At 35.5% G+C, this 25,870-nt stretch overlaps 1 protein-coding gene and 1 long non-coding RNA gene across 3 annotated transcripts in view; one reads left to right on the top strand and one right to left on the bottom strand.

The window, feature by feature from the left end:
* Nucleotides 1-6,445, bottom strand: part of LOC145276753 (uncharacterized) — a 135,059-nt gene extending 128,614 nt beyond the window's left edge. Inside the window, exon 1 of the long non-coding RNA XR_013868006.1 lies at nt 6,346-6,445. This is a non-coding gene — a long non-coding RNA (uncharacterized LOC145276753). The remainder of the gene's footprint in view (nt 1-6,345) is intronic.
* LOC145276751 (uncharacterized) overlaps nt 1-23,118 on the top strand; it is a 35,452-nt gene extending 12,334 nt beyond the window's left edge. Inside the window, exons 1-2 of one of the 2 annotated variants that reach the window (XM_080127987.1) lie at nt 11,546-11,744; nt 18,377-23,118. In XM_080127987.1, coding sequence (XP_079984113.1) covers nt 20,184-21,095 — 912 coding nt within the window. In that variant the 5' untranslated portion in view covers nt 11,546-11,744; nt 18,377-20,183 and the 3' untranslated portion in view covers nt 21,096-23,118. Of the gene's footprint in view, nt 1-11,545; nt 11,745-18,376 lie in introns of those variants that run through there. The other variant, XM_080127988.1, reaches the window with a different exon arrangement.
* Nucleotides 23,119-25,870: the final 2,752 nt, after the last annotated feature.

Below are 25,870 nucleotides of genomic sequence, written 5' to 3'. Positions count from 1 at the left end.
ACAAATTCTAATGAGCACTGAGATGAGATATCTCAGTTGAAATCTGGTTCAAATTAATGAGGTTAATTTTAATGACATTTACAATCTTCAAATTATATTATTTACAATTGATGAGGTTAATTTTAATGATATTTACAATCTTCAAATAAAATTCATTTAAAATTGATGAGGTTAATTTTAATGATATTCACAATCTTCAAATTATATTTATTTAAAATTAATGAGGTTAATTTTAATGATATTCACAATCTTCAAATAAAATTTATTTACAATTGATGAGATTAACTTTTGAATGATATTCACAACCATCAAATGAAATTTATTTTAAATTAATGAGGTTAATTTTTATGATATTTACAATCTTCAAATAAAATTAATTTAAAATTAATGAGGTTAATTTTAATGATATTCGCAATCTTCAAATGAAATTTATTTTAAATTAATGAGGTTAATTTTTATGATATTTACAATCTTCAAATAAAATTAATTTAAAATTAATGAGGTTAATTTTAATGATATTCGCAATCTTCAAATGAAATTTATTTAAAATTAATGAGGTTAATTTTAATATTCACAATCTTAAAATTATATTATTTACAATTGATGAGGTTAATTTTAATGATATTTACAATCTTCAAATGAAATTTATTTAAAATTAATGAGGTTAATTTTAATGATATTCACAATCTTAAAATTATATTATTTACAATTGATGAGGTTAATTTTAATGATATTTACAATCTTCAAATAAAATTCATTTAAAATTAATGAGGTTAATTTTAATGATATTCACAATCTTCAAATTATATTTATTTAAAATTAATGAGGTTAATTTTTATGATATTCACAATCTTCAAATGAAATTTATTTTAAATTAATGAGGTTAATTTTAATGATATTCACAATCTTCAAATAAAATGTATTTACAATTGATGAGATTAATTTTTGAATGATATTCACAACCTTCAAATGAAATTTATTTTAAATTAATGAGGTTAATTTTTATGATATTTACAATCTTCAAATAAAATTAATTTAAAATTAATGAGGTTAATTTTTATGATATTTACAATCTTCAAATAAAATTAATTTAAAATTAATGAGGTTAATTTTAATGATATTCGCAATCTTCAAATGAAATTTATTTAAAATTAATGAGGTTAATTTTAATGATATTCACAATCTTCAAATAAAATTTATTTACAATTTATGAGGTTAATTTTAATGATATTTACAATCTTCAAATAAATTTATTTTAAAATAATGAGGTTAATTTTAATGATATTCACAATCTTCAAATGAAATTTATTTACAATTGATGAGGTTAATTTTAATGATATTCACAATCTTCAAATAAAATTTATTTAAAATTAATGAGGTTAATTTTAATGATATTCAGAATCGCAAAATAAAATTTATTTATATTTTAATTTTTTATTCATCCAGTTTGATTTTGAACATTTTTTAGTCAATCATCACATTTTCCTCTACACAGGGAAGTTTAATGCCCTATGTTTGTTTTGGGAGTAGTTTGCATGGATACTCAGGAGTGGACCTCTGCTTAAACTAAAAAATATATAAAATGCAAAAATTTAAAGCCGATAGTTTTTACTTGAATACTGAGGACTTTGACAGATTCTAGTAGAGCATTGATTCAATATATCTTTGGCTATCAACTGAGTGGAGAGAGTGAAGAGTAGTAGAGCCCAAATTCTTGAGGATGATTTATGAGGTCACTTATAAGATTAGTAGAAAATTTAGATTGAAGATGTGAATTTTGTATCCGTTCTTTTGTATATTATGATTTTCAGCATCTGAACCGCTCATTCTGTCATCCAATAAAGATACATAGTGCAGGAACACTGTGATCCATTATTGAAACGCACAAGAGTTTGGATTGACATCAAGTATGTCAAGAATCCGACTAGATGTTCATATTTTTCTTCTGCGTCCATGTATTATAGAACAGATTTAACTTTTATTAATTATGTTGCTCGTTTCCTTTGGAAATTGAAGAGACGTTCATGGTGAATACAATTAGTGGAGGTAGAAAGCAACAAGTGAATGCCATCATGGGCTACCTCTAGTACTTCTCCCGAATTGGTAATAGATTTCTCGTCCAATTTGCCAGATGACACCATTGTATCTCTCTACTTGTCCATTACCTTGAGGATTAAATGTGGTCATTCAATACTTTCAGAAAGCAGGGATTTGTTTAATTCGTCAAACATGAAAGCCATTCCATAATCAGAGTATACAAAGAAGGATTTCCAAAAGCAGAAAATAAATCAATTAGATTTTTTTTATATATATATATATATGAAGGTCACCACTTATCAAGGCCCGGAAGCCACTCGGGGATAAGGGTTATTGCGTGTATAGTAATCAATGGGATAGTATCGTGGTAATCGTTAGTATTGGAGATTTGATAAAGTGTCTTACTTAAGGGGGCGATTCATCAGGAATTTGTTTATGTTGGACTTGAAGACATCCAAGTTGTAGTCAGGTGGGAAACAGGCAAACAGAAAAGAGTTCCACAGGCGTGCACTTCTAAGAAAGAAGCTTTGTTTATGGAATCTACATTTTGATTTAGGCACAGATAAAAAGTAGGGAAAATTACTGACAGTGGTTTCAGCTAGACGGGTGTTTTTTGTGAAAGATTGGCGAGGAGGACCAGAGATTGGAGCTTGGACAAGCACTTGCCATGGAAATAATGATAAAACAGACAGGCTCGCAACATCTCTTCTGTGGGAGAGAGGTTGCAGGGAAGAGAAAAGGGCATCCTCCACTAAGCCATGAAGTTTACCCTGTACACTGTCAAGGCAGGATAGGCTGTTTTTAGCAGCTCCAGCTCAGATGTGGCAGCAGTACTCCGTCCTTGGACGTACTTGGCTTTTATACAGTTAGAGAATTTCATCAGTAGTGAGATATCTTCTGGAGCAGTAGAAGGATCCCACCATTTTCCCAGCGACCTGGGCAACAGACTTGATGTACATGTTCCATTTCAAATCAGGAGTAAAGAACAAACCCAGAAGCTTGTCAAAACATGGAGCCTCCCCAAGATGAGAGCCATCCATTTCAATTGATGCCAGATGGAGATCAGAGCGTTGATGATGTAAAGATAGGAGTTTGGTTTTAGATGCATTAAAAGTAACCAACCACCTCTTCCCCCACTGTACCACACGCTCAAGATCAGAGAAGAGAGAATCAGAGAGAACTTTGTCATTTACGACCTTTGATGTGTTGCCATAGATGGTCGTTTCATCAGCATAGATGTCAACGAATGATTTAATTATGTGTTTTGGGAGATCATTGATATAGATCAGGAAGAGAGTTGAGCCCAGGATGGACCCCTGAGGGACTCCAGCATTAATACTGTGGGCCTCTGATTCCTGCCCATCAACCACTATTCTTATGAACCTATCAGAGAGAAATGATTTAATAATTGAGAAAACATTTCCAGTTATACCGTAGCTGGAAATCTTGTGAAGTAGGCTCTTATGCCATAACCTATCAAAGGCTTTTGATATGCCAAGAGCAATTGCCTTAGAAAGGAAGCCTTTGTCAAGAGAGTCACTAGATCTAGCAGAATCATATGTAACAGAGATCGGCACAAGGGAAAATGAGAGTATTCATCAATCATTGTTACAATGTAGTTTCAGGAATTTCAAAGTAATGACCCATTGAAGTCTACACTTATTGTTTCAGATAGTTGACTTGCTTTTGTGAGAGTTTGAGGTGCCGTTTTAAAGAATTTATGATTTATCATAGAAACGATTTGGCAAGATTTTATAAGCACTCTTACATCTTCCACAGAGTATGGCAGATTCTTGCTTCTGATGAAATGTAACATTCTGGTGACACCTGTGTAACATATGTCTGTGTAACGTAAGGCGTGTAACTTGTCAGCAGAGATGGTAAAAAACAAATTTGAAACAAGGCGTCTGCAGCAGTATCTTGTTTCCCCAGGCAATAAGTAATTTCATAGTTGAAACAGGCAATAAGTGATATCATAGTTGAAACAGGCAATAAGTAATATCATAGTTGAAACAGGCAATAAGTAATATCATAATTGAAACAGGCAATAAGTAATATCATAATTGAAACAGGCAATAAGTAATTTCATAGTTGAAACAGGCAGTAAGTGATATCATAGTTGAAACAGGCAATTTCTAACTTTCATCATTTTTTTAATTTATTTTACTCGTCTTTGGGGTTGAATATAATAGAGACATTTTTTTTTATCTGTGATTAGTTTAAAGCAGTAAGTGTTGCCATTTTTAGATTGCCTCTACAATAACATAGGGCTCCGTTTTAACAATAGACTGCTTTTGCTTGAACAAAGTTAAAGTTCTTAAAGAGAAAGCTAGCGTTTAAAGAGAAATCCAGGAAATTCTAAGTCAGAGAAATAGTGATAGCATGTTCTAAACCATCAATTTCGACACCAAACAGAAATTATATGGCTATAAAGGAACGATTTTTAATGTCCTTTTCCAGATATCTGAACACTTCTACTTGTTCCTTGGAGAAAGTTGCTAATTTTGGTTGGGGGATTTAAAAATGTTTTTTTTTTTTTTTTTTTTTGAGAAGTTTTAAATTCAACTGAAACAGTGAGAGAACATTTCCATTGCTCATCAAAAGAAAAGGAAGGTTTTGAGGTACTGGAATGTTCATCAATCCTTTGAGCCTATCAATGTCAGTTTTTTACCGAACCATTGCTTATCATATACCAAAACAAGTCTATAGAAGTAAGCGAGTAGTGTCAATATGTACTTTGCCATTCATAAACCTTTTAAAATTAGTGTTATACATAATCTGATATAGCAAAAATACCCCTTCCTTTTTCAAATTTTGCAAATTGAATTTTTATCAGAGCATCTCGTTCTGTTATGTCTTATGTTTTGTCCAAACAGAACTACTTCTGTGGGTTGCTCATTGCACAATAGACTGGTCGTCCTTTGCTTCTTCTCTTTTAGCAGTTGATGTACAGGCAGTAAGGGTCTGATCATATGCCCTATCAAGACCGAATCTTGTTCTCCAGAAGCCTCTGTCTGATCTGAGATGGCAAAATTCTATTTATGAATACCTGTTCAGCCTTCATCTATATTGCTGTCACCGCCTGAAAAATCACAGTCCTTACCGGATTCTTTCACCGAATACAAATATTGGTCTACGCTTTTGTTGGTCTGTTGGCAATGAGTTGGCAATAAATGCAAAGCAGAAAATGCTATTCTTTGGCAGAATGGTAAACTTCTTTGAGAACTCTCATAGTTGGATGTTAATCATTGATGTCCAAAATATGCTTGAAAATTGCCAGAGAGACTGGAAGCCTGTTGATTTCCGTGCATGGGATGGTGCGTATAATACACTATGATGTTGGCAGACTGACATTTTCTCTCTCTTATTATTATCATCATTGCGATAAAGGGCCAGAATAAACACAAGACCTGAAACTATATTATGTCTCTTCCACAAAATCCGTCCGACCAATCAACTTTCTTTATAGTCTTTGGTTCATGCTTTCAAGGATGGTTCCTGTTTTAGTGAAGATCCCTGTCTTTTTTCATGGAACTGACGAAAACAAACTCCAGAGAAGAACACAACTAAAATTGGTAATTCCGAACATGAGATAAACACGCAATCTTCTTCAAAAATTTTTTTTTTTTGTAACTGGTATAGATTAGTGATTTAAAAAAAAAACAAAGAAAACAATGCATTTCAGCTGAAAACATGTACTCACGCGTTATGTTAAAATTAGTATAAATTCTCCAAAATTACGAAAAATGATCCAGAATCTAGATGTATTTTTAAGAAAAATCATTAACAATTACACTCTGACATTTTGTTTAAAAATCTTAGACCTTTAATTAAACTCGAGAGAGGTTAGATTGTCATACTGAAATGGTTGTATAACCCTTCCACATTAAAACATGATGAAACTAGATAATTCGATAAATTCTATTTCTACTTGTAATTATTTTATTTTTCATAATTTTTGGAATTTGTACTAATTTGATATGACAAGTACATAGTAATGTTTTCACCTGAAATGCGTTGGTTTAAAACATCACTAACCTACACATGCATTAATATTTTTAAATGAAAACTTTGGATTTCAAGAAAAACTTAAATTTGTCATCGTCAGTTTAAATGCATAATTTAAAAGTAACTTTACAAGTTCACACACTTGATCTCAGCAAAAAAGTTCGGTATGGATTGCATAATGGATAGACGAAACATACTGATATATGATAACAAATAAATGTACATTTATTTGCATCAAAATACAAGAGAGAGAATAAAGATAGAGATAGTGAGAGTTCATTAAGAAGAGAGTAACGTTACTTGTGTTATCGCATTGGCTGACGGCAATCAGAAAAGCTGGTTGGCTGGCCATACCAACCGGAGTGCATTATAATCACATTTTTACTTGTAGTGAGTCCAGTGAAAAAGAGAAAGAAATCTATAAAACAGGAAGTGACATATCTGCATTGCCCTCTAGTGGCAAGGCATGTGTCACCAGAGTTAGAGGGCGATAATCATGCTTAAAAGTACCATTTTGTGTTTGTGTATCCGTTGGCTGGGAGATTACATTTCCCACATTCTGTACTTTTACGTAACAATTTAATAAACAAAAATTGAATTAACTCGAAAATACTATTTAAAAAATAGTTCGGTAGCATAAATGCATAAGCACCAAATTAACTTGTAAAAATAAAAATTATGAATGTTGTTTCATTAAGATTCTTCATAGAAAGAAAAACAAATTTCATAAAAATAAACTCACAGTGAATATTTTCCTTGCTTTAAATGTTTCATTCATTTTTTGTTTAAACTTCATATTGTGTAATATTTGAATTTAATATCATTTAAAGCTTTTTAAAAATAATTATGTTTTAAAATTTTGTTTTTTGTTGTAATTCAAATAATCATATTACAAAAAAAAAAATATCAAGAAAAAGTGTTGATTTTTTTTTTTTTAACATAATATTGATTTTATGTCCAATTTTAATTACAAGTGAAATAAATAAATAACGGGATTTTATATATATGTAATAGACAAGCGTAAGGTTGCAAGAAAAATACGGACAACTGAATAAAATTAAATATATATATTTTATTCTCACCAAATCAAAAGATTTATGGCGGTAGAGGTGTCATCGTCAGTAGCAACGAGTCTGGTTGATGTCGGTGAGTTACTCGTGATAAGTTGGTCTCAACAACGGCGTCGAGATATTCGTAATAAGTTAGTGATGGCGATGATGGAGAGATATTCGCAGTAAGTTTGTGACGGCAATGACGGTAAGATATTCGCAGTAAGTTGGTGATGGCGACGATGAGACGATCCCCAAGGATGGTAAGACTGTCTCGTGGTCGAAGGAGGGGTTCCTTTTATAGTTGGTCTTTGGCTCGAATCAGATCAAAAAAATATTTCACGTATTGTGTCTCTGATTAGTCAGTAAGTCATGTTTTCTGATCACGTGATATGTCGCCTGCTACGTCAGTGTGGAGAACGCAGTTTTGTTTTTTCTTCGCAGAACGTGCGTAGGGGTAATGGAAATTATGTACGTGACTGAAATTTTAATGTGCAGCGAAATACACATGCAGTTGCACTTTTTAACAGAATGGATAATAGAGTAATTGAGTGAGATCTGTTATATAACATATATAAAAAATAAATATTTTTAAAAATTATTTGATCTTTTCAGCTTTAAAAAAATGTTGAAATTTTTATCGACCTACATTTATTTTGTTTAGTTTTCGTAACATGAACTATGGGGGGGGTAGAACACTTAAAAAAATGTAAGTTTATTTAATAATGAATAAATAGCGAAAAATTCAGAAAGATATGACTATTATTTGATTTTTGCTAGATTTTTAAAACATGAGTATGTCTACGGCTTCAAAAACGTCACTACAGAGGAACGTTGTTTTAAAGCGTCAATGATGTAAACACGATTTTTGTCTCACATTTTCATTATTTTTGTATGCTGTAAATTTAAAAAAAAAAATATTAGCAGTATATTTGAACCGTCTTCTTTTAAATGGTAAAAAAGTTAGGATGGTAAATAGTATTAAATTACAGTTACATAGTGTTCCATATAGGTGGAGTGGGTTGGGGATAAAACTGGTGCGTGTTGGAGGTACCTAAAAATGGATCTCCGGAACTACAAAACAAAGTAAGCTGCTACAAGAAAACACTGCGAGGAGAAATAAGAAAAGGATTCGAGGAAGAAGTGGAGAGGTGGATAGAGGAGGGAATTCTGAAACTGTGGACAGGGGAAGAAAAAGGAGTGCTACCATTATTGGCAGTTGTTCAACCCACAAAGAACAAAGTTAGACCGGTACTGGATTTCAGAGAATTAAACAGATACGTAGCCTGCCACACTGGAAAGGGGATTGACGTATGCGAAGAGGTTATGAGGAAATGGAGGAGGATGGAGCAGGCCACTAAGATTGTCGACCTGCAGTCGGCTTATCTCCAGATCCATGTAGATGAAAAACTCTGGCAACATCAATTGGTCCGGTACAAGGGGAAAATGTATTGCCTGACGAGGTTAGGCTTTGGGCTGAGCTCAGCCACAAAAATTATGACAGCCGTGCTGAAGACGGTGCTGAGTAAAGACTGTACAGGCTACTAGTTCGTACATTGACGACATTCTCGTGGAGGAAGCAGAGGTGACAGCAGAGAAAGCGAGAGGCCATGTCACGAGGTATGGGTTGACTGTAAAACCAGTCAAGTCTCTGGATGGAGAAGCGGCGTTGGGGTTGAAACTATGCCAAGATGGCAAAGGAAGCCTTGTCTTTAGACGAGGAAATGCAATACCCGAAATCTGAACCGACCTGACAAAATGAGAACTCTTCTCGGTCTGCGGGAGACTGGTGGGACACTATCCAATCGCCGGCTGGCTCAGAATAGCATGCAGCTTTATTAAACGACAAATGGGCACTGATGGCTGGGAGGGCCGTGTGACGAAGGAGGTCACGAACATGCTACAAGAAATCATCGCGAGAGTGACGAAAGAAGACCCAGTAAAGGAGGAATGGTACGTCAGCGGCGGAGACACGGTGTTGATTTGGTGTGATGCCAGCAGTCTGGCATTGGGAGTCGTATTAGAGATGGGAGGTGTAACTGTGGAAGATGCGGCATGGCTAAGAAAGAAAAATGACTATTCCCATATCAATGTAGCCGAACTGGAGGCCGTTATGAAAGGAATCAATCTGGCCCTGAAGTGGGGATTGAAAACGATTGAAATCAAATTCAATTCGGCAATGGTAGTTTCATGGATCAGGTCGGGAGTGACTGGCGATAAGAGAGTTAGGGCCAGAGGTGCTGCAGAAATGCTGATCAAGCACAGGCTTGGAGCACTCGCAGATTTGATAGCGGAATTCCAGTTGAAGGTATTTGTAGTGCTGGTCCCATTAGAAAAGAACAAGGCAGATTTGATGACACGGGTAAAGAAGGCCTGGCTGCAAGAGAGAAAGGAGGTTTCCTCAATATGCTGTGCAGGAGAGGAAGTTAAAAAGTTACATGAAATGCACCACTTTGGTCGAGAACGGATGTTATTCCTGGCAAGAGAGGTTTACCCGAAAACCACCAAGAAGGAGGTCAGGGAGGTAGTGGAGCACTGTCAGGAGTGCCAATCGATAGACCCCGGACCATCTAGACATGAAGCAGGAGAGTTACACATTGTGGAGGACTGGAAGCGATTGGCCATTGATGTGACCTATTATCGCCATAAGCTGTATCTGTATATGGTCGACTGTGGAGCAGGGAAGTTTGCTATATGGAGAGAGATCAGGGCAGAAGCTGCATAGGTGATCAGAGGGGTCACTGAAGAAATATTTTTGGAGAGAGGGCCGGTTGAGGAACTGTTAATGGACAATGGCCCCACTTTCCGATCAGAAGCCTTTAAAGACCTGTGTGATAAGTGGGGAGTAAGGCAATTTTTTAGGGCAGCGTATCGGCCGAGTGACAATGGGATAGTGGAGAGGAATCATTGCACCATCAAGACTGCTGCAGAAAACAGCAACATATTACCCATGGAGGCGGTGTTTTGGTACAACATCTCACCGAAAACCAGGCAAGATGAGACAACTGTGCCTCATAGAGCCATCTTCGCATATAAGTGGCGGCATCCGTGCAACAAAACGGTAGGAATTGAGGGTGAAGAAGCTACCATTAAAGTGGGCAAGGAGGTGTGGGTAAAGCCCCAATGCAAAATGTACCACTTTCTGGGGGAGGGGGGTGTCATAACGGGAACGCAGTCGAAGAACAACGTGATGGTGAATGGCGTTCCCTGGCATATCCTAGACCTGCGTCGTATAACCCTGCCGGTGCGCAGTGATGGCAGTGAAGAGGAGGAAGTCGAGATCCACCAAGAAGCTAACGATGCACCCCAATTCGACTTAGCCCCATATTGTGGTTCTTTACAACTGGGCGAGAACGTCTGTAGTGAACTTAAAAACGTCAACTCCCAAGAAGTTGTCCCTGCTTGGATGAAGGATTATGAAGTGTGTTATTGATCTCAAAGATCAGGGGAGCGTGTAGGGTATATGGTTTGAAAAAAAAACAAAACAAAACAAAAAAAACGTACCGGGTGTATCTGCATCGCTCTTTGGGAAAGAAGAAGGAAAGGATGGCTAGCTCATTTATATACACGAAGGGCATCTTGGGAAGGCAGGGCATGATAGGAGAAGCTATTTGTTCCCCTGTCTCTTCCTTGTTTTTTTTTTTTTGTTTTTTTTCTAGATAGGAGGATATAAAAGCTGGGGAAAATTCCCTGGGGAGGCAGAAAGAAAAGAGTCGTGAATATCTTCTCTTGAAAAGAATTTCGTATTGATGACGTTCAGATTGTGCGGTGCGACATTGGTGGCGAGAGGCCAGAGGTGTGGTCGATTGGAAAAGAAGAGGGCAGAAACGTGCTGTTGAGAGAGCGACTCGTATCGATTAGATTATTATTTTTTTTTCGAACTAATAAATAATTTAAATGAAACATTTTTCGAATTAAAATAATCAATAATTCAACAAAAATTAAATTTAATAAGAATTAATTAAAAAAAAATTATTTTACAATAATTATGTCATTTTCAATAACGAATCAAATGATATTCTTACAGGCGGTGTACCATCAACTATGTCCCCGTATATTTCTCATATTTTGGTTTATCTAAACTGCAAGAGGGCAATTTTTTAAAGTCTTGTTGGAATGCCGCCTCGTTGGAATTTTGACGCCATTTGGCCTTGTCCGTCTGTGTTCGTCATTCTGTGTCGATAAAAGTCGATTTTGTCAGATCTGTCTGGTACCCCGTTTTTATGTAATCCCGTGTCGTGTGCTAGTGAAGTGACTTAGTCTGAAGCTATTTTTGTTATTAAGGTAAGTGTGGGATTGGGATGCTTTCTCTCTTGGCCGTTTATATCAAACAAAGCGTTTTCTCACACGTAATTAACGAACGAACTTTTTGACATAAGGAACGTAATTCTGATTTACACCGGTTCACCGGTTACCTTCCGATTTTATCTTTATCAATTAAAATGCTTTTCATTTTCACATTTAAATCATATTTTTAATTTTCAATATTGATTTTACTTTTTTATCAATTTGATACATATAAGAGAAATTGCATCGATTGACTGAGAAATACCAACAAAACGACCAAATTTTCTGTTTTGAACACAAACAGAAAAACAATCTACCCCCCACCCCCGTTTTATTTAAGTATTCAGTTTTCTCGAATCAAAGGTAAGCTTTTTGCTCGCCATTTTTTTTTTTCGCTTATCAAATGTATTTTACATTTTATTAAAATAATTTTATATTTAGATTGGCTTTCGTTAAAAGTCGCATTTCGGCGCTGTTTTACAATTTGTCATTGTTCTAAGGGAGACAACTCTCTTTTACTAAGAGATTCGTTCAATTTTTTCATCTCATAATTTAGGACGCTAATAATGCCGTCAGTAAGTTTACACGAGCGGTTTATAAAAACATACTTTTATGTTTTTAGTTCTTTTTAGAGAGTGGGTATTCAGTTATAGAACTTGTATAGTTTTTAACAGGTTCGTCTGCAGTTTCATTAACCGTTTTTCCTTAAGTAACGCGCCGATATTAACCGAACAGATGACCCGTTTAATATTTCACAAAAATTCTGTTTACATTGCGGTGCGCCGGTGCGGTTGAGGAGTGAGGGTTATGGCGGCCACATGTGCTTCTGTAGTTTAATTAACCGCTTTTTTTCGTAAGTAACGTGCTGACATTAACCGAGCAGAAGAAACGTTTAATATTTCACAAACATTCTGTTTACATTGGCAGGTGGAGGAGGAGCGGGGAGGTGTGTAAACGTAAACAGAATGTTTGTGAAATATTAAACGGTTCTTCTGCTCGGTTAATGTCAGCACGTTACTTACGAAAAAAAAAAAGGTTAATTAAACTACAGAAGCACCTGTGGCCGCCACAACACTCTCACTCCTCCACCGCACCCCCAATGTAAACAGAATTTTTGTGAAATATTAAACGGTTCTTCTGCTTGATTTAATGTCAGCGTGTTATTTACGGAAAAACGGTTTATTAAACTGCAGAAGCACCTGTTGATACTATACAAGTTCCATAATTGAATACCCCACTCCAATAAAAAAAAGAACGAAAAGCAAGAAAGTATGTTTTTTTTAAACTACTTGTGAAAACTTACTGACAACACATTAGCGTCCTAAATTATACGATGAAAAAAATGAACGAATCTCTTAGTAAAAGAGAGTTGTCTCCTTTAGAACAATGACAAATTGTAAAACAGCGTCCGCACTTCTTTGTTTACCAAGCCATTCAGCGATAGTGACGTCAGACAAATTTTAAGGTCAAATGACTAACACTGTAATATATATATATATATATATATATATATATATATATATATATATATATATATATGGTTGGTTCACTCCATCTCAAATCGACAATTTTTTTTGGAGGGGGGGGCAACCATGTCCGACACGGATGTTTTTCAAATTTGCTACGCTCTTAGATCTCCATGAAAGGAATTGAATGGCACTTGTTAAACATCTCAAGGTCAAAGGGTTCCTGAGATATGACCTTGACCTTTTACAAAAATGTGAATTTTTATGAAGAAGTGACCAATTTTATAAGACGATAGCTCTGTTGTTTATGGGTCTATAACAAAATTTTTTTTTTTTTTACTTTTTGACCATGGTCTTTATGTAAATATTAATCAGTATCAAAATAGCTTTACAAAGATATTGTTGGAATTTTTTTTGTACCAATAATGGTGCACCCCCCCCCCCCTGTTTACATTATTATTGTTTATCTGGTTCTTATATATGATTTTTTGTATTTTGTATCCATTATGAGTTTTAGTTTCATATATTTTGGATTTGTACGAAACTCCCTTCAATTTGGAGAAAAGAGAAATGCTAGCTCTGCGATGACGTCATGAGCTCAGCGCGTATTTCGGTCTCTTTTGAAATTCTGCTGTCGAGGAGAGAGAACGTGTTCTTTGCCCGGCACTGAAGATAGAATTTTGCTGAGCCGTCCTTCAAAGAAGTAACCCGGCAAGAAATTAATACCTGGCTGTGACGAGACAGGCTTCTGGAAATTAACTACGTGGCTGCGGTCCTGCACATATTTATTTATTATTATTTTACAAGGAGTGGAATTTAAAGAAAATACCTTTTACGTGACAAGGTATTATGGAATTTCCTATCCGGACAAGCGACGAGGTCTTGGTCCTGTAATACGTGTGTCTACGGTTTCCATGCAGGGAAGGAAAATTCTCAAAGAACTTTAAACAAAAAAAAAGAAAAAGGCCACTTGCCTGACAGGCTTTCAATTGTGAGTACGCTCCTGAAATTAACTTCATATGCGAGTGTGAATGGGAGATACTACTATTTTGTATATTCTTGTTGTATTCGTAATGGATACGCACAACTTCTTTATAAGAACCAGCAGTGTTGTTATTTTTTCTTTACATGTTGCTTTTTCATTATATGTTACATTGGCGTTTTAAGTTTAATGCCCGCAAAGGGAAAATTTTGCAACTCATTGTAAATAAAGTTTCTTCTTCGTTTTAAAGCAAGACATTTATATTCTATTCTTTACTCCCCCCCCCTCTTTTGTTTCATGCTTTTTTTTCAGCTTAGTTACTTTAGCGTCAAATTTACCTGGAAGCAAGATAAATTCCGACAATATCAAACTTGACCATATTGGGAAATATCAAAATGTTTTATATGAAGTTGCAGGTAGTAGGTTCCGCCATTTTGAATGTGCCCACTTCTTTAAAACGCTTATAACGATAGTTCTAGTGAAAGGACCATCACGAAATTTGGAATATATACTGTCATAAGATAGATAAATCTTCTGTCAAAATTTAAAAGAAATTGGAAGGACGGTTTTTGAGATAATTCAGGTTAAAAGTTAAGGTCAAGGTCAACTTTTTTCATTTTACTTTGAAAAAATATTCCCAGATAAAATTATAGATCTATCCAATTACTTTAAAATGATATATGAATGAACTTTGTAGACCCATAAACAACAGAGGTATCGTCTTATAAAGTTGGTCACTTCTTCATAAAAATTCACATTTTTGTAAAAGGTCAAGGTCATATCTCAGGAACCCCTTGACCTTGAGATGTTTAACAAGTGCCATTCAATTCCTTTCATGGAGATCTAAGAGCGTAGCAAATTTGAAAAACATCCGTGTGAGACATGGTTTGTGCCCCCCCCCCAAAAAATTGTCGATTTTACATGGAATGAACTAATATATATATATATATATATATATATATATAAGCAAATATAAAAATAGAAATTTTATTTAAACAGTCTTTATTTGATTTTTATTTTAGAATAAAAATCTTTTTTTTAATCCAACATCAGAGGTGTTGGTACTATTTATTTTACATCAAACATAAAAATATAACTGTTATAAAAAAATATTTATGAACTGTTTTTCCAACGAGATTTTGTTTAAAAAATATATATGAACTGTTTTTTTTGTTTGATAAAAAACAATTCATAAACATATTATTGGGAAAAAAACAGTTTATAATTTTTTTTTATAACAGTTATATTTTTATGTTTGATGTGAAAAAAAATATTAACACCTAATAAAAATAAACACTTGGAGTTTATGATTTGTTTTTTTTGCAAAACAAAGTGTACCCCCTTCGAAAATCCGATAAAATTAGCTGATGAAATTTGTCCGCCTTCTGAGGAGCCAACTGCTTTAATATAATTCCAAAACCGTACAGTGAGAAAACACAGATTATTTTGTGTATTGATAATATTTTTATGTATAGTAAAAAGTTAAAATATGATGTTTTTCTTGTTTGGAGATTTTTTTTTGTTTCAAATTCTTTTTTTTTTTTTTTTACACAATGGTCACTGCTTATCAAGGCCCGGAAGCCACTCAGGGATAAGGGTTATTGCAATTACATTACGTTAGTGTGGAGATTTGATGAAATGTTTACTTAAGGGGGCAGTTAATTAGGAATTTGTTAACGTTGGACTTGAAGACATCCAAGTTGTAGTCAGGTGGGAAGCAGGCAGACGGAACATATTTTGAAAATTTCAGATGACAAAACTTAAAAATCTAGTGATTTTTTGGAGATTTCTTTTCCATGATCACGCGGTTTTTTAAATTTCAGTTGGCAATATTGGTTCTCTCCCACTATAAGAATGGTGACACCATGGTCAGAAAGTGACAGATTTGGGCTTAATAAATTTGGCGAGATTCTATAGCAATCAGTTATTCTGAATTTTGAATAAAATAGTTTTTTTATCAATGTGTGCTGCTTGTTCAACCAAAGACCTATCTATAGAATGTTGACTTAAGGATAGTGGAGAGGGGCCCAATCATCTTGTCTCCTGGCCTTCTCTCAATGCCCTACCTGAACCCAGCTGGTCCTGCTTCCCAACATAAACCTACTTCAGCTCTGCAAGGCAAGCCAATTTCATCTGGTTCATCGCCATGGCACCTGACAACCCCAAAACCCACAGCCATATAATGAGAGTCATCTTTCCTCTTGCTCTCCAGTGACATCACCAGATATCTCCACAGAACAGGACACTACATCGGATAAGGGAACCCACAAGAAACTCCCTCGGTCCTTGGCCAGGTTACTTCCCCATAACAAGATTGATCGCCAAGTACTTCAACTCCTGTGTCCTTGACGGTGTAACCCGATCATATGACCTTTTAAGACAAACAGTCTGTTGCACTATGTTTCCATATTGAAAATTGATTGGTTTATCAAAAACTGTAGCTTCAGTTATTTTTGAGGTACAAGGCATGACAGCCATGATAATCTTTCTCACACTGGACAGTGACTGTAAATTTGTACCAGTGATTTTCACACATTTTTTTTCTCCATTCAGCCATTTGCAGTACCAAAGATTTGGAGGGGAACGTAGAGGACTATTATTCATTTTGTTGTAATACATGCGGCATTGCTTGCTATGCGTATCTTTACTTACATGTGAATAACATGCTCTTGTATTTCTTCTCTTATTCAGGTATCCAATAAACCCTTGGTCATTATGACACGTCAAAAAGTAAAGTGTACTTACCTACTTTTTGTTTTAATAATTACACAACACTTTCAGATTTTCATTTTATTTCAATTTATTTTATTTCATTTCCTTCAATTTGATTTTACATAACTTCGGATCACATGATTTCGCCAGCATTGATCTACCTTACCACCATTAGATTTGTAGGAATTTGATTTTGCCAGAACTCAATGAATTTAAGTAAAGATGTTGCAAGTGGATAAATAGGGAAAATGGCAAAAGTGAAAAATCGGCATTCCTACACTATTGGGACTAAAGTTTTTAAATCGCAATTCTGAATTTCATGTGAAACCAATGCTATCTAGGTATTCCTCATATTTTTACGATGATTATATCCAAAAATTATGAAAATTGAGGCAGAAAATTATTTATGCAAGAAAATAAAAATAGAATTTGATGAAAACAATCGTAAGACACAGGAGAGTTCAAAAGGGAGGTAATTTTCTGTTTCGATTTAAACAAGATGGCATCAATTTTTTACCTGCTACCATGATTAATTTTTTTTTTCAATAATTCAACAATATTCAGATAATTCCGACTGCATAATTTAGAAATTACCATTGTAACTTATTAGAATTGACAAAAAATCAATTGAAACCATTGTATTTTTATCTGAAAACTCTATATATCAACTACAAAGTCTCCTCCCAATAGTGTAGAAGTGCCGAAAAATCGAGATAAAAATTTCACCTCAGTCCTCCTCCCCACTACTATGCAAAAAGGAGGTCAGCATGAATTAAATTCTACTGCGTTTAATATAAGTTATTTCTTTTTGTGGTTGCTGTTTTGTTTTCGATTTTTTTACCATAAACTATTTTGCACTTTTTACCAAGTGAGTAAATACTTATTTTAAAATATAGAGTAGAGGGAGATTAGTGCCCATTTCAAACCATCGAGGTGAGAACCTTCCCATCACACATTAAAATACTTTAAAAAAATCCATTTTATTTGCCCCAAATCAACAGCAAATTTAAAAAAAATATATATTTTAGAATAGAGGTTAGGGTTTATCCCCTATTTAAACAGCCCCCTCCCTCCACTAGTTTAAATACTTATTTTAAAATATTAGGTTGGAGAGAGGGCTTAACCCATATTTAAAACTAAATATGAAGGAGCTTAGCTGAATGATTTTACCAAATTTTTCTTGATTTGTGCCATTTTTTCTTATTCATTCACTTATGCCATTTTTACCAAGGACCAAACTCGATATGGCAGAGGAAACAATAGGATTTTGCATGTTAAGTCAAAACAAACTTAAATTTGCAACTATTTTCTATATATTGAATTGAAAGTAAACTTATTTGTTTTGTTTTTTTTTCAAACAAACAATTTAAATGAAACATTTTTTCAAATTAAAGCAACTTTGAAGGCTCAACAACAAATTAACAATTTAAATGAAACTTTTTTTTCAAATTAAAGCAACTTTGAAGGCTCAACAACAAATTAACAATTTAAATGAAACTTTTTTTTCAAATTAAAGCAACTTTGAAGGCTCAACAACAAATTAACAATTTAAATGAAACTTTTTTTTCAAATTAAAGCAACATTGGATTTTTTTCTGCAAAACATTTTTTGAACTGAAATAAAATTGTCCCGTTCTTTAACTGAAAAGAGCCACCTAGTGACAGTTTAGTAAAATGCACCAAAAAAGATGGCCACTGTCCGCATACTGCAGAAGTGCCAAATTATACTACTACTACTACTACTACTACTACTACTACTACTAATAAGAATAATAAGTTCATTGATTGAATTTAAATGTAAACAATATTTAAATTTGATTTGTTTATTTTTTACAGATGTTCCTGTTTGAAATCATTGGATTAATTTTTATGATATTCTATAAAGAAATAGAAATCACTTCATTTTAAGTTTTAATAAAAGTGTGAAGCATCCATACTGCAAAGAAAAATATTCTCATCACAAATGCGATTCATTATTTTGAAATAGATATATACAAGAAAAAGCAATGGAAAAGCAGAAGCTATCTTCTAACATGAGTGTTTTGGACTCTTAAAAAAATTCAACTTTAGCACATTTAATACATGCTAAAATGCATGAAACAAAGTAAGTTTAAATGTGAAACACGTGGCTATTGTTGTTTCACATAAATTGCAATTCACTAAACATCTTCAAATACACACTAATGGGAACAGCAAGGATACTAAAAAGAACTCTCGGCTGGTTTCAATAAAAAGCAGAGAAATGTTGGCAGCTGGTTTGGCTACCTCATACCCAGCATTACAATCTTCAAAGAAAGAAAATTTTCAAAAAGAGAAAAGCCATATTCCTGCAATACATGTGCATCTTCTTTTACTATGAAAGCAAGTTTATTTCAACATATGAAACAACACACTGTCGAGAAGAAATTTTCTTGTCAAATTTGTGGAGCTTCTTTTAATCAGAAATCACATCTGGCAAAACACGTACAAACACACACTGAAGAGAAACAATACTCTTGCAAAGTTTGTGACTCCTCTTTTACTTATGACTTTATGTTAGCAGAACATATGAAGGAACACGTTAAAGAAAACCTATATAATTGCAAAATATGTGGTTATTCTTGTTCTCAAAAATTAAGCCTTGCTAGACATGTTCAAACACACACAAAAAAAGGAAGACGCATTAAAGGAAGCAAGTTTACTTATGAAAAATGTGACTACTATTGTTCAAAGAAAACAGACCTTGCAAAACATGTTAAAATGCACAAAAGAAGAAATTAAAAAAATTCATTTACTTGCGAAACATGTGGTTATTCTTGTTCACGTAAAGCAAACCTTGCTAAACATGTTCGAACACACACTGGAGAAAAACCATATTCTTGTAATGAATGTGAATCGTCTTTCTCCCAGAAATCAAATTTAATTGTGCATATGCGAAAACACGATAGTGTAAAGCGATTCATTTGTCAAATTTGTGGATCTTCTTTTGTTCAGGAATTATATTTGGTGAAACATATTCGAACACACACTGGAGAAAAACCATATCCTTGTGACAAGTGTACTTCCTCATTTTCAAACAAATCGAGTTTAATTGTGCATTTAAGAAAACACACTGGAGAAAAGCCATATTCTTGTGAAGTATGTGAGTATTCTTGCTCTCAGAAATCAAGTTTAGTCAAACATATGTCAATACACACTAGAAACTCAACATTCAGTGTAGTAAAAACTCCTGGGAACATATACCCGAACGAACAGTTGGGAATGACAACTACACTATTCACTATGACTACATAATCCCTACTGCTACATATCTTGAAAATGCAGCTGTTAAACCAGATATAGTGATTTGGGACAGAGCAAACAAAAAACCAACCGTAATAGAGGTCAGTGTACCCAATGATACAGGGCTTAACAGAGTTGAGAGGGAAAAGATTACAAAGTATCAAGGACTTATGTATGATATGAAACGAAATTGGAAATTAAAAGACGTTTCAATTATACCAGTCATCATAGGTGCAACTGGGCTTATGAAAAAGAACTTTAAAAAGTACATAGAAAGCATACCCGGTGAACCAAGTGCAAGTGAAATACAAACGATTGCACTGAAAGGGACGGCTAGAATCCTGAAAAGATCTCTTGGTTGGACTCACTAAAATAGGGGTAAATGTCAGACATCTGGTTGGATGTCCCATCCCCTAGAAGAAAAAGTTTAAGAAAAATGAAAAAAAAAGAGAGGGGGGAAAAGCCATATTCTTGTGAAGTGTGTGGATATTCTTGTTCTCAGAAAACAAGTTTAGTTGTCCATGTCCGAACACACACTGGAGAAAAGCTTAAACAGGAATATATAGACAGGGATGCTTCACTCCAATGGCTCAAGAGCGGGAGACTTCCATTTGATGAGGAAAGACTCATTGTAGCCAGTCAAGACCAAGGCTTACTCACAAATGGATTAAAAAAAATGGCTGGCCTACAAGCAAATGGCCAATGCCGGTTTTGCCACTCAGCAATTGAGAGCCCAAGCCACCTAATGTCTGCATGTCCTATCCTATTGGCAGATGGCCTCTACACTGCCCGCCACAACAAAGTATGTAAGTACCTTCATTGGAAAATCTGTGGAGAGATGCAGCTTGACAGAGCGACAAACATCTGGGAACATGAACCACCACCAATAACATCAAATGGAAAAGTGACCGTGTTCTATGACAAAGACATACAGGCGGGGAGATACATAAAAGACAAGGCCATCAAGCCAGATATTGTAATATGGAACAAGCCTGAAAGAACTACGCTCATTATCGATGTTACAGTCCCAAATGATTTTGGCCTTAACAGAGCTGAACGGGAAAAAATAACAAAATATCAGGACCTAAAAAATGATCTAAAAACGACATGGTCTCTGAAAGAAATAAACATTATACCGGTTGTGATAGGAGCAACTGGGTTAATAAAAAAGAACCTTCAGAAATACTTAGAAGCAATCCCTGGAAGACCAAGCTGTAACGAAATACAAATAGCAGCCATAAAGGGAACAGCATCTATTCTTAAAAGAGCCCTCGGATATAAATTTAAATCATAACAGAATCAAGTGTTAGCTCCAGGAGGGAGCCCCTTGATCTCTTAATACTTACTGAAGTAAAATAAATAAAAAAAAAGAGAAAAACCTTATCTTTGTGCGGTGTGTGGTTCAGTATTTTCACAGCATTCCCATTTTAAAATCCACATGCGGACACATACTGGTGAAAAGTGTTAGCCCAGGTTGTGGACCCCTTGATTTCTGAGAACTTCAACTGAAGTAAAATAAAACAAAAGAGTGAAAGTAAACCCTGACCAAATATTCAACATCACATAGTATGTGCAGCCCAAATAAGATCTCCTCACTACGGCTACCCCACAGCTTTTCCGAGGAATGGTGCACCTTCTCTAAGTGATATTACCTCAAGTAATAGCACGAAGCTGGATACTCCACCAGACTAGATAAATTCTTGTCCTGGAATCCAGTAAGACCATGAGACCAACGTGAAAGATATACTACAACGTATAAAAATGGTTAATTGGAGAGAGGAAAATTATGTTCTCAATTCCTTTACTAACTCAGTGCTTGAGAGATAAAGAACTTAAATGGAACATTCGAATATCTATGTATCTCATATAGATTTCAAGTGTTAGCCCCAGGTCGTGGACCCCTTGATTTCTGAGAACTTCAACTGAAGTAAAATAAAACAAAAGTGAAAAACCTTATGCCTGTGAAGTATGCGATTCAACCTTTGCAGACAAATCTGCTTTAAATATGCATGTGCGAGCACATTTGTGAAAGTTCGACTATCTATTACAGTAGTATGCAAACACATATTGGTGAAGAGATGGAGACTTCCATTTTATGAGGAATGACTCATTGTAGCCATGTTATGGAGTCTATGTCATGAATTACATGGTTAGTGCGGGATGGCATTGAGTGCAATGGTGTTCTCACAAAAAGACATAGATGAAATCCATTGCTTTCCTTTTACAATGTGTACACCTGTCTGTAGCAAGTAATTATAGGATAGGTCAGTGAGTGTATTTTGAGTGCAGTTAATGGGGATTGCAGTCAGTTAATGGGGATTACAGCCTCACGCACACACCTTAATATAAAAAGAGTTAAGTTTGAGTTTAGAGTTGACAGTTCGAGTCTGACAGACACAGTCATCAGAAGATGAGAGACTTCTTGTGGAGTTGACGAGAGGTGTATGTATGGCAGATGAATTGATAGAGAAATTCCCACCCTTCTAAGGATAGGCAGAGAATAGGGACATGACTTTGACTGTGAAGCGAATAAAGTCCCAATTATCCAGCGAAATGAGACTTGCATTTATTGTTATGCACGAGAAAGGTTTTGTTCCAGGAACTGACATCAGGACACAAACAAAATTTATCTCAGGAACATGAAAAGTGGTTATTATTGTATTTTAAATCACATTTTGGAAGACTTCTTAATCAAGTTACTAAGCTGGGTGCCCAGCATTGCCTGTGTATTTGGAGGTGTGTGTTGAGCAAAAAATTAAAAGAAAAAAAAACTGTTAGTGGGCAGGCAGTCTCAAACCCGTACCACGAAGGAGAAAAAGAATGTGAAAATAAAAAAAAAACATGTGACGTGTTTGCTGTTGTGTCCATCGCCAAACCAGAAGTGACATAGGTTTAAATTAAGGCTAGACAATCGAAAAGAAGGGATGACTTTCGAAAATATTGTCAAAAAAAGCGACCCCTCCCTGTAGAAAAGTGCCCAGTTGAAGGTTAAGGAATTAATGTTTTTAACCAATTTTTCAATATTTGTTATCCAAAGGGTCGAGCTTCAAAACGATACCAATCTTGTGAAAATCCGTCGCCTCTGTCGAAAGTTTTAGGCAAACATACATACATACATTTAAACATACATACATTTAAACAGACATACATACATACAGACATACATTTAAACAGACAGGTGAAATTTATGTAATAGATCATGGACAGAATCTTCTTTTTATGCTTAATCTACAAACGGACGAAGTAATATTCTGCATGTCATAACAGTACAGTAATTCTGTATGAAGTAAAACAATAAAATGTATCTTCCAATGTTAGATGACACCAGTCTTATGAAGTCTTGCTCTGAAATCAAAGCCAGAAAAGCAAATAAAGGCAATAGATTTTGGGAAAAAAATATTCTAATTTAGACTGTTGATATTGCTTACATCTTGCTGACGGTGAAACAAATAAGATTGGAGATTACTTTAATTAAGCAACAGAGCCCCGTTTGGCTAGGATCAAAGTGTAGTATCTGTTCTGATACTACACTTCGCCTTTTCTAACCTCGATCAGTGGAGGAGAAATCCTTCTAGATTGAGGCAATGTTAACTTTTGTTCCTATCCAGAATGCCCCTTTGGGGAGAGCTGGATTTTCTCCACGTTAAAAACCGACCTTGAGTCTAACTTTGCCCTCGTGGGGAGGCAAATAGGAACAAAGCCCCATTTCTTTATTCACCAATAATTCTTACATAGATTATTTTAGTTCTACGATTTCTGTCAACACCCTACCCTACCTCTTTCACTAGCTTTATGTTAGTGCCCCTATTTTCTATAATGCCCCAAATTAATTAATTGACCTGATACCGAGCCTTACATCCTGCCTAACTTAACAACCATCTCTCAGTGAACATCTTTAAATTTTTACTAGTAGATATACATATAATATTTTTTTTATTTTTTTTTTTATTACATTTTCACCCCAACCAAGGCACATTGCCACTTTGGTGTAGGGGGCTACTATCAGGGTCAGCAACTACTGGAGCACTATGTAGGGATTTGGGCAGCAAGATGTTGGTTCACGTTGCACTTGAACTTCTGCATGTCAGTACAGTTAGGGAAGCAGGATCCTGGAATGGAATTCCAGAGTCTAGCGGTTCTGGGGAAGAAACTACTGGAGTAGAAAGATCTTTTACATCTAGGGATCTCTACTGTGTGGGGGTGGGATTTAGCTGTCTGTCGGGTTTGTCGAGGGTGTCTGCGTCGTGGGGGCACAAGTGTCTGCAGTTCGTCAGAGCATTCACCATTAAAATACTTGTAGAACAAGCAGAGGGATGCAACGTTTCGTCGATGGGACAGAGGCTGAAGCTTAGATGCCAGTTCAGGGCCTATCAGATTGGCGACTCTTTTTTTAACCTTGTCTAGGAGCGAGAGACTAGTAGTAGATGCACCAGCCCAGATGTGACAACAATACTCCATACATGGGCGAATGATTGCCTTATAGAGATACAGGATACTTTCAGGTGTCAGTAGTTTTCTAGCACGGTAGAGAGAGCCTACCTTTTTTGCAGCGGCCCTGGCAATGTTTTCAATATAATTGTTCCAGCTCATGTTTCCTGTGAACGTTAGGCCAAGCAGTTTGAAAGATGTACTCTCAGACAGGGAGTCACTGGCCATTGCTATTGGTGGCAGAGAAGGTTTCTTCTAGTTATTGAAAGAAACCAGTTTAGTCTTGGCATCATTGAATGTGACCATCCATTTATGTCCCCATTCCACTACAGATTGGAGGTCATCCTCTAGTGCTTTTGCCATTTCTTTAGATATGTGTTCATTTGTTTTCCTGTCATGCCTGTTATAGAGTGTAGTGTGATCAGCATATATCCCCATCTCAGAGGCAGTTTTGTCGGGGAGGTCATTAATAAATATCAGGAACAATAGAGATCCAAGAATAGACCCCTGAGGCACTCCCGCATTTATATCACACTGTTTAGATGTTCGACCATCGAGGACAACCTGGATTTTTCTCTTATCTAAGGATTTAATTATGTTAAGTATTCTATCAGTGATACCGTATGATTTAATTTTCCTGAGGAGACCCTTGCGCCATACCCTGTCAAAAGCCTTAGATATATCTAGAGCTACCGCTCTGCCCTCTCCCGCTTTGTCCAGTGAATGGTATATACGTTCAGAGATTACAGTGAGGATGTCAGCTGTGGAACGGGCTTGTCTAAATCCATATTGTTTGTCAGTCAGAAGTTTTGCATCTGTAAGGTGCCGTACTAGAGCATGGTTAATTATGGTCTCAAATATTTTGGCGAAAAGTGGGAGGAGGCTAATGGGGCGATAATTTGATGGGTCAGTTCTTTCGCCAGAATTCTTGAATATTGGTACCACAGAAGCGGTTTTCCAACAGCCCGGAAAGCAGGATTCATTAAGGCATTTGTTGTAGAGTTTGGAGAGAACTGGAGCTACTTCGGCTAAGCACTTTTTTAATAGCACAGCTGGGATGAGATCAGGTCCACATGCTTTTGAAGTGTCAAGATTTTTTATGATAGCATGTACCTAAGCAGGGATGATTTTTAGATCGTCTAGCGTGGTGTCTGTCCACAAAGGAAAGTCAGGCAGGGAGTGGTTGGAAGGGTACATTGTGGAGTTCGAGGCAAACCGGCTGGCAAGCATATTAGCTTTGTCGGTTGCTGAGCAAACAACCGTGTGATTGTTGGTTAGTGGGGGAATTGTTGATTGCCCATTATTTACTACACTGTTGTAGATTTTCCAGAAGTCACGATTTCCCAATTTTTGTGCTTCGATGCGTTTTTTAGTGGTTTCAGTAAATTCTCTCTTGGCTGTCGCTATTTCTTTCTTAACGTTATTTCTAGCTTCTATGTACTTCTGTTTGTTTGAACTGGACTTATGTCGGTTAAATCTGCAGTATACATGCTGCTTTGAACAATGGCAGTTGCGCAAGTCGAAGTAAACCATTGGGGAGAGTGGGGCTTGCTATAAAATTTCTGCATGGGAACATGTGCTTCCATTGCGGTTTTGAACTATTCAGTGGTCTCATTTGCGCACTGTTCAGCAGAAAGAGAA

The sequence above is a fragment of the Euprymna scolopes genome, chromosome 5, assembly GCF_053919585.1.
Source record: "Euprymna scolopes isolate OS-2025 chromosome 5, ASM5391958v1, whole genome shotgun sequence".
NCBI lineage: Eukaryota > Metazoa > Mollusca > Cephalopoda > Sepiida > Sepiolidae > Euprymna > Euprymna scolopes.
The sequence above is the reverse complement of the archived record's forward strand: the minus strand, read 5'-3'. Positions and strand labels throughout refer to the sequence as shown.